The sequence below is a fragment of the Elgaria multicarinata genome, chromosome 3 (genome assembly GCF_023053635.1).
Source record: "Elgaria multicarinata webbii isolate HBS135686 ecotype San Diego chromosome 3, rElgMul1.1.pri, whole genome shotgun sequence".
NCBI classification, from domain to species: Eukaryota; Metazoa; Chordata; class Lepidosauria; order Squamata; family Anguidae; genus Elgaria; species Elgaria multicarinata.
The window spans coordinates 49,768,472-49,778,681 of record NC_086173.1 but is presented as its reverse complement, the minus strand read 5'-3'; the positions used below and the strand labels follow the sequence as shown (position 1 = coordinate 49,778,681).

Sequence of the window (10,210 nt, the reverse complement as noted above, 5' to 3'; positions counted from 1 at the left end):
AGAAGTAAATGCCATTCTTCTTAGCATAGGGAAGTACTTTAGGTCTAAAGGGGTTAAGAAGGCCTCCTTCCATTCAGAAACATGCAGGGGTCCCACCGTGGCAGTTCCAGCCTTTAAAAGTCTTTCCAGCTTTTCTTTTTTTTCCCCCTCCTTGTAACAAATCTGTACGACTGCCACCAGGACATAAGAAGCGTGTGCCTGTCACAGAAATAGAGTTTACTTTTTCCAACTTGTTGTAGAGAGGCAGGGTATAAATACAGTGAACTCTGGCTTGGACTAAGAGCCTTTCGCTTAAAATAAGGGGACTACTTTCCCAGACGTTTTAATCCAAGAAGGTTCAGATCAGACTGCACCGTCGACCAAGGTGGAAAGGAAGCTTAGAGAAAGCAGGTGCCGTTGGCCTCCTTTGTTTTAACCTGTTTTGTTGTCGTTGTAAATTAAGGCACAGATCCCTCCACCCCACCCCCAGACCCGCCAATCCAATTGTCGACCTTTTCTCTGGAGCCATTCTGAGATGTCCTTTTTCGAACTCTTCACTCGATGGATGTGGATGTTGTCAGGGGGAAGCCTTGTCCTGCTGCTTCTGGAGGTTCCCTTCCAAGGTGCCGCCTTGCCCCCAATACGGTATTCTCATGCTGGGATATGTCCAAACGATATGAATCCCAACCTCTGGGTAGACGCACAGAGCACCTGCAGGAGAGAGTGCGACACTGACCTGGTGAGTGATGCGCTTCTGTTTCCGCTTCATGTTCACTTTGATTGCCTGCCTCAGTAGATGCTGGTCGCCGGGGTTGGTTGGTTGGTTTTGTTTATTATCACAGAAGAGGGACACGTTGTAGGCAAAAGAGGTGAAACGTGGTTGGTGAGAGAGAGCAAGCTCTTAAAATAAAACCTGTGTATGGAGTTCACATCCCATGGCTGGTGCCAAGAGCTGAGCTTTAATTCAGGGCCAAATCATGGAGTGGCTGCAGGTGGAAATCAGCCCATCCCAGCTCCAAACTTTGACAAAGCCTGACATGCGAAGAAGCCGCTGGCTGAACAACGGTAGCATGGACCCGTTTTTCACCACTGCAGCCACAGTGCGGTTGAATGACACAATGTCAATCCATGCTGAGTTCAGCCCAGAGGGTTATATCCCATCTTTGCCCTACTTGGAGTAGACCCATTGAAATGAATGGGGATTAAATGAGGCTGAGATTGGATACGAACCCATAGCATTGGGCTTCCTGTGACTGGCTTGCTAGAGGAATCCCCCAAGCCTTCCAGCCGTCACTTGCCAGCGGACTGGCCGTACTCCTGCACTGTCCCTTGCCTCCCTAGCTACTTTTGCAGAAACCTTCGCTGCCCCTGTTGGAGTCGGTGAGAGCCTGCCCAACATGTTTGCACAACTCATCTTTTTGTGCTGCCTTTAGAGGTGGAGCACATTTGTTTCCAGAGGCAGGACTGCGTATTGTCTCCCGAGGCACGGCACGGCTCCCCTGCCAGCATCTATTTTGAAGTCCAGCTGTAGCAGAAGAAATGACTCAGTAACAGTGATATAGCTTGGCAGGAGGGGCGCTCGAATGACGCTTCCAGATCCAAAGGCACTGGAGCTGGCAAGTTAAAAGGCGGCTGCTCATCTCGTGGCCAGGTGGTGCCAGCACATCTTGGCATCCAAATATATTCATTTGTGCTCTTTCTGCCTCACATACCTGCCCAGAATAATAGAGCTTGCTGTCATCACCGAGTTTGCTCCTATCGTCAAATAACACTCTGAAAATAATCCCTGTAGGAAGCTGTGTAATAGAATTTAGGCACTACTAGGAGGAGCAGAAGCTTACTTGGCCATCAAATGGCAAGCAGGTATTGATACAGTACAGTCATCTGTGACCCAACAAAATCAACACAGTACTAGAGAAGGAATGTTTTGATCCGAGGATGGCCACATGGTAAAACAGCTACAAGCAACCATCTATTTTCTTAAGTAAAAACGTACCTTAGTTGCTTTTTCCAGGAGGAAAATAACATGGCTGCAGTTTTGATCCACCTGTTATAAAATGGATACATGCATTTCAATGGTACTGATGCAGTAGAGATGCATTGAAGGAAGTCTTGAATATGGGTTGGCAATTTGTGGCCCCCAAGATGTTTTGGCCTTCAGCACCCCTCATCTGTCACCATTGACTATGATGGCTAGGGATGATGGGAGTTGTAGGCCAAAATAACTGGAGGGCCACAAGTTGCCCACCCCTGGGAAGTTTATCACACTAAGGATCACAATTCTATACTATTCATATTTCCAAAATATCTGGTGATTAAACAAAAAGTCGCTCTGCTGATAGCAGTGTCATCCCACTCTGGTTTCCCAACCAGAGAACATACAACTGAAATTCTTTAGGAAAGAAAAGTCTCTGCTGGTTAAATTATGCCATTTATGAAATCAAATGGTGGTTTGTTTTCTAATTAAGTGCTTCTTCAAACAAGTGATTTACTGCACACTCATGGTTGGCCACTTACTGAAGTTTGCAGGTCCATTACACATCATCATTAATGCCCATGATGTCTCCCGTGCTATCCCACTGGGAATCTCGCTTTTTAAAAAAACTGAGATAATGTGGAGTTATCTGGGATATTATGGGATCTCCCAGTGTGTAAACTTGATATTGTGCTATAATTCTGCCACTAGATGGCGTTATCTCAGTAAATTCAATGGAGCCTTTCCAAGAAGGGAAGTTTTGAGTTCAAAATCATGTGGTCACATGTAAAGGACCGCGTTGTCATGGTGGGAAGACTACAAAGGACAAAAGACCCGGTAAGGCTACAGATTTTTTCCTGTGTGTAGCAACTCCTAAAGAAGCATGACAAGCCACCTTTTTATGCAGTATCAATAAAGCCATTTGTATTCCGAGCCTGGCATCGTAGCATCATCTATAGCCCTGCTTGATGAGGACCCTGCAGTGATGCTCCTCTTGAATCATGCCATGCCACCTTTGATGACACACAAATGCTCAGGGCTGAACCTCATCTCCATCAACAGAAAAAAAAACCTCCTACAACTCCCAGCATGCCCCAGTCAGCAGGACTGGTTGAGGCATCCTGAGAATTGTAGCAGGATTTTTTCCTGTCTAAATATACATAGGATCGTTCCTTTATATATTCATGTTTCTAATGCCAGTAGATAAGTACTACACTGGGATCATTTGGGTGCTACTGCTACAGATTCTTCCTAAAGCTAAATAAAGGCTTACATCCATGATTGGGATATATTTATTCAGGCATTCCTATTCTGCTTTTCTGCCAGGACCTACGCCCCACCAGCAGCTCACAAACAGTTAAAATCAAAGACTAATTATTATTATTTTTAAAAACACAGTGATTACAGAATAGCAACCTGTCAATAAAACAGCACATCATAAATATAACTATCACAAGAGCAGGAGCCAGCCTTCGTAATCCAAACCAGGGGGAAATTCAGTCAATCATTAAAAAGGCTATATGAACAGGACGGCCTTCACAAGGCATCTGAAGGTAAAAGGTGGTGGGACCAGTGGTGCTTTCCACCATGGATAGCTCCTTTAGAGTTCTGACTGGTTCTGACTGAAAACTGGAGCAGATTCACCACCCCACTGACGTTGGAGCCACCAATCTCCAGTGGATGGGGTGGTAAGTTCCAGAGCCTAGGCCTCACCACAAAGAAGGCTCTGTCCCATGTACCCAACAACGTGACTCCAGATGATGGTGGGACATGAAGCAGAACCTCCTCTGAAGATCTCAATAGGCAAGCGCAATCAAAAGGGAGTAAGTGTTCCTTCAAATACCCAAGCTGTTTAGGTCTTTCATAATGATAATCAGCACCTTGAATGGAGCTTGAAAACAGATTGGGAGCCAATACAGCTCTGTGTAATATGGCTCTAATTACACACTGGCAGCAGCATTCTGCACCAGTTGTGATGTAAAAACACTCTTCAAAGGCAGTCCACACAGCATGTGTCGGTCCTTATGTGGCTCTGTAGTATGACTTGGATGTAAACAAAGCGTGCGTGATATCTAAGCATGAGTGACCTGCCTTCTTCAAGACAAAGCCACAACCCAACCATTCAGCTGCTGCACTAGCCAAAGCTGTGTCAAAGCACGTTTAGACACAGCCACAACCTGACCATCCTGGAGCCAAGCTGACTCCAGGGGCTTGTCTAGACGGGCACTTTTCTTTGTGGTAGCTTCAAAGTGGCGGCAGGTGATCTACATGATGCAGCCGCCACTCCGAAGCGATCCAAGGGCAAAGCCCCAAAGTTCCACTCTAAAAAGGTTGGGAACTTGCCCCGAATTTTTTAGCTTGGAGCGAGGCTCCGCACCTCTGCGGACCCTTATTAAAAATAAATAAATTAAAGGGGGGCTCGGATATTCTGTGAGGGAGGGAGCACCGTGTTCCTCCCCCCTTGCCCCCCCATTTAGCTGTAAATGCGATCCTTCGCATTTACAGCTGAAAAAAAAGAAAAGGGAAAAAAAAGAATTGAACAATTTAAAAACAAATCTATGGAAGAGGGTTGGCGACTGCTGCATCTGGGCTCGGGTGGGCGGGCACAGCGGCTGTGCCTCCTGGAAAGCCCCAACTGCGCTTTTTCCACTGTAGATGGTCAGAAGGAGCGTCAAGGTGGCCAAATGCCCCCGCTGCAGACCTGATGTCGTGAAGACGAGGGACAGGAGCACTTCCAGATCGCACACCTGATTCTTCAAAAGAAGTGCTATCCCATAAAGAACACGCTGAACACTAAGAGCTCCATCCGACGAGCATTTTATTGCACGCTCGTTACTGGGCATTCATGGATTTTTTGCAGGTCCCTCCCATGACATCGTCTGCCTCTCATGTGCCTTCCACCCCTTCTTGCCTTCCTTGCATGACAAAAAAACTCTCCACAAAGTCCGATATATTTTAAACCCAGAAGTTGCTGCTCTTTCCTGCTGTGTGGAGGAGAAGCAGCACCACTAGAACAGCGGACTCAATGGGCCTCGTGCTCATTGTTTACTTCCTCTTTTGAAAGAGGAAGTAACTGAGAAACGAAAACACGGGTGGAGAAGTGATGGTAGGGAGCGTGTTTCCCCCTGTGATGGAGCTCTCATTCTCAAATCAGCTTTTTAGCTCGCATCCTTCCCGTCACAGCCCCTAAAGCCCCTTGAAAGCTGCTTAAGGGTTTCCACGGCTTCCTTGGAATCTGATGGAAATGAAAGATAGAGTGGGGCATTGTCTGCACATCTATGCTACTCTAAATACCAGATGACCTTCTCCAGCAGTTTCAGGTAGAAGTTATACACCTTGGGGGACAAGATGGAATCCGGTGCTAAACCACAAGCCAAGGAAACAATCAGAAGTACCCCCAGCACCAGCTTCTGCTATCCTGGTAGGACTACAACCATCGCAAAACAGGCTCACCTACTCCAATCTGGAGTGACTGTCTAGAGGAATATTATGTTTGATGGTATTGCAAGCCACTGAAGGGCCTAGAGTTCATTCCCCTGTTGCGTCCCTAGGGGAAGATAATTTACTAAGGCAACTAGGGCAGTTTCAGTCCCAAAGCCAGACTAGAAACCAAACTGGACTGGTTCAGAAAATTTGAATCATCCAAGGGCATCTTGGTGAGAGCCAGTGTGGTGTAGAGTTTTGTACTGGGATTCAAGAGATTCAGGTTTTAGTCCCCACATGCCCATGAAGCTCACTGGGTGATTTTAGGCCAGTCACTGACTTTCAGCCTAATCTACTTCATAGGCTTGTTGGACCATGTAACCCACCTTGGGTTCTTTGCAGGAGGAAAAAGGTGGGATATAAATGTAATAATAATAATAAAAAATCTGCAGAACACACACTCAAGATATCAATTTGATGCCTAAGATATCAATTTGATTTTTGGTTTATGTTGCATATGAGGTCAGTGCCAGCTCCAGATTTTTAAGGGCCTGTGGGCAAAATACCCTCAATGGGCCTTCTCCCTCAGTGAGTCTACCTTCTCACTGCTATTGTCACCAGCCATTATTGGTCCACCTCCTCCTCATTCCTACTACTTACTCGCTTGACAGGCAGAGAGCCAGTGAGTAAGTAGGCTGTGGCATCAACTGCTGATTTTCCTCCACACCACCACTGCTGTCTGAATCAGAGCAAGAGGCACGTGAACAAGCACGTTGCCATGGTGAAGAGGAGCAGCAACTCCAGGAGGTCTTGTCACTGGGCCCCTGGTGGGATGTGCGCCCTCAGCAGGTGTCTGAAAATGCCTACCCTTGACGCTGGCCTTGCATGAGTTGGATATTTTAAAATGTCTCTCCATTTTGGTTTGGGAGGATTTTTTTTTTGAGCGTTGCTAGATGATCAATTTTGGCTCTTACTTTGCAATCCTACTGATATCCATGGCATTCCGCCTGTGTAAGTAAAACACAGAGTTTGTTCTCTTCTCAGATTTCTAAACAAATGTTTCTAATTATGGATCCTTCATAGATTCTGAAAGATCGTTCCATTATTACCGGGGGTGGGGGGACTATGACACCACTCAGCTGCTACACCATTCTCCAAATCTCCTACCTGCTCCTCTTCAGCTCTCATTTGGTATTCCTGCCAGTTTCCTGAATATCGTCACACCCATTATTTTAGTCTGAATGGTGGGAAAACAAGGAAGACAACATTGTCCGGACACCCCCCTCCCCAATACAATTCTGCTAGGACAGGAGTGGTCAGATGGTAGATCTCCAGATGTTTTGGACTTTAACTCCCAGAAAGCCCTGCCAGCATGGCCAATGGTCAGGAATGAAGTCCAAAACATCTGGAGATCTACTTTCTGCCCACCCCTGTGCTATGGGACCTGTGATGCCCTTACTTCTGGGGAACTTCGATTAACAGAAAGCACTGTATAGCTATAGTACACACTCTTACTGTTCTGGGAAGATTGATATTTTGAAATAAATTTGTCCTTTGAAATCCCATTGAAAACGGGAAAGTTGGGTGACTGTACATTTCTGTCAAAGGGAGAACTGTCTGAAGTTGCAATATGATCCATACGTTGGGGTTTCTGATTTATTTATAGACATTTTGTCACTATTGTTTTCTTTTGCCTTAGGAATGTGAGACATTTGAGAAATGCTGCCCTAATGTCTGTGGAACACGGAGTTGCGTTGCAGCCCGGTACATGGATGTCAGGGGGAAGAAAGGACCTGTTGGGATGCCCAAGGAGGCAACATGTGACCGTTTCATGTGCATCCAGCAAGGTTCAGAGTGTGACATCTGGGATGGGCAGCCTGTTTGCAAATGCAAAGACAGGTGTGAAAAAGAGCCAAGTTTTACCTGCGCATCCGATGGGCTCACCTATTACAATAAGTGTTATATGGATGCCGAAGCATGTACCAAAGGCATCACACTCAACGTAGTGACGTGTCGCTATCATCTGACGTGGCCCAATACCAGCCCTATCCCACTGGAGACTACAGCTCACCCTACTACTGCTTATTTAGAGACAACGATCACTGATATTCTTCCTCCCGCACTAGTCAACAACCCGGCCCATCAATCTGTCTACATAGGAGAGACTGTTAGCTTCCTTTGTGACGTCACCGGGCGACCTAAGCCAGAAATCACTTGGGAGAAGGAGACTGAGGGTCACGAGAAAATCGTCATGAGGCCCAATCATGTCCAAGGGAACATTGTCGTCACCAACATCGCCCAGCTGGTGATCTACAACACACAGCTACAGGATGCAGGCATCTACACCTGCATGGCCAAAAACCTTGGCGGTGTTCTCAGGGCAGATTTCCCGTTGTCAGTCCTCAAAGGAGAAGCTAGCTCAATGGAAGCAGCAGAGAATAAAACCCACTTTCCAACCGACGAGTGCCTGAAGCAGCCCGACAGTGAGGACTGCGGGGAGGAGCAGACTCGGTGGTATTACGACGCAAAGAAAAACAACTGCTTTACTTTCATCTATGGAAACTGCAACAGCAACCTCAACCACTTTGAGGCTTATGAAAACTGCATGTTGACGTGCATGAACGGGCCCATCAACGTTTGCAATTTGCCGGCCCTCCAAGGCCACTGCAAAGCATACGAGCCCCGGTGGGCATACAACAGCCTGACCAAAGAATGCCAGTCTTTCATTTACGGGGGCTGCGGAGGCAACGAGAATAACTTTGAGAGCAGAGAGGCCTGTGAAGAAATGTGCCCTTTCCCGAGGAACATGCATTGTAAAGCTTGCAAGGCCTGCAAACCACGTCAAAAGCTGGTGACCAGCTTCTGCAAAAGCGATTTTGTTATTCTTGGCCACGTAACTGAACTGACGGAGGACCAAGACTCGGGACATGCCCTGGTGACGGTGGAGGAGATTCTAAAGGATGAGAAAATGGGACTCAGGTTCTTGGGGAGGGAGCCTCTAGAAATTACCCTTTTAAACATGAACTGGAGCTGCCCGTGCCCCAACATAACTGCCGCAGACGGTCAGCTCATCATAATGGGTGACGTCCACAATGGAATGGCTGTTTTACAGCCAGACAGCTTTGTAGGGGCCTCCAGCATCCGGCGCGTTCGCAAGCTCCGTGAGGTCATCCACAAGAAAACCTGTGAGCTATTAAAAGAGTTCTTAGGACTGCACTAATACCCTGCTTGTATCTTGTCAGCGTTCCAAATTTGTGCATTATAGAGTGCTAACAAACAGTAGGCTAGGCTGAAAACTTCCTTGAAAAAAATCTCTGTTTGCTGATAGAAATTGTGTATTGCACCGAAGCCATATATTAATTGATTAATGCTGTGTAGTAATGAGGCAAGTAGCCTTTTTGGCAAGCACTTAAAATCGCGGCAAACAGCTATTAGTCTTTAGATTTCAATCTATCTATTTGTCTAGAAATGCCATCTGGCGGTCAGCACATAATATCAATGCAGCTTTCATCATAAAAGACCAAATTCATAGCATTCTGTTTGGTTCAGTGCTAAATCGTATACACTATCACCCTAATGATAATTGCTCTCGTTTGGAATATAGAGACACTTGCAAAAAGCAGCTGAAATGTATCACACTTGTAAGTAGCTATAACAGAAGAAAATGTAAATTATTGCCTGTATTTACAATAATTATACCAGTGAAACCAATCCATGGCAGAATCTGTTATCAGAAATACAGCCTTTAGAGAAACAAATCTCATCTTCAATAGAATTTACCTATGCCTAATCTAACCAAATTAACAATAAGTAAAATTGTGAATTGTCTTTAGTGTGTTTTATAAGGCAATGATTACAGGGGGGGGGGGGAACCAAATATTTCCTGTATCACTGCACTTTTCTACTCACAGAAGATAAGTGTGTGAAATCTAATACGTAAAGTCCCTTTACATGAGGTGGGCATTATCTGTCAGCCATTTTGTATCTCAAAGATCAGCATAACTTTTCACTTGTTTTGTTTTTTAATGCTGTATACACATAAAGGTGCCAGATTATTATTTTTTGCAAAATCTATGGAGCCCGCCACATTTCCTATGAACAGGTGGGGACGAAGGAGACAGAGTCTCTGAGTGTACCACTAAAAGGAGGGATCCCTTTGATCTTCATTGCTGTCTTCTGAGGTGCTAGCTATCCCTCTCAGACTGCTTCCAGACAGAAGGCACCTAGTGCTAACCATGAAAAGGCGTTGTGCAACTATTCCATCTTTTCTTCCTTAATGGATTTTCTGCATCAAGGAAAATGATGGAAGAAGTAATCAGAAAATATGGAAGGTTTACTAGACCCCCCCCCCATAAAATTCAGTGAATGAGACAGGGCGGTGGTGTGATAAATGCCTTGTGTAGAAGCAACCCCAGTATTATGTCATCTACAAACCTGATAAAGACTCCCTCCACTCCTTCACTGTAGTCACTGATAAAAATGTTGAATAGAACATTGTGGCATCTCATTCGAAACCTCCTTCCAGTTTCATGATGAGCCATTGATAGAATTCTTTGAGTACGGTTTTCCAAACAGCTGACATAATGGAACAGTAGTGTGATCTCCACTGGTGTCAGTTGCTACAGCTCTACTCTTTATTTGTTAGGAGGCTTGGTTTTGTTGTGTGTAGTGTAGCTGAACCTACCAGCACTTCAACAATTTCCACGGGGGCAGCCGTATTCGTCTATTGCAGCAAAAACAGCAAAATATCTTGAGGCACCTTAAAGATGAGCAAACATATTCTAACATAAACTTCTGCGGACCGGGCTGTATTCAATGACAGAATACATTTGT

General features: G+C 45.6%; 1 protein-coding gene across 1 annotated transcript; it reads left to right on the top strand.

Moving 5' to 3' along the window:
* Nucleotides 1–429: 429 nt before the first annotated feature.
* WFIKKN2 (WAP, follistatin/kazal, immunoglobulin, kunitz and netrin domain containing 2) lies at nt 430–8,722 on the top strand. Its single transcript, XM_063120218.1, has 2 exons — nt 430–718; nt 7,077–8,722. Exons 1-2 carry the CDS (start codon nt 515–517, stop codon nt 8,595–8,597), a joined length of 1,725 nt encoding a protein of 574 aa, XP_062976288.1. The 5' UTR covers nt 430–514; the 3' UTR covers nt 8,598–8,722.
* Nucleotides 8,723–10,210: the final 1,488 nt, after the last annotated feature.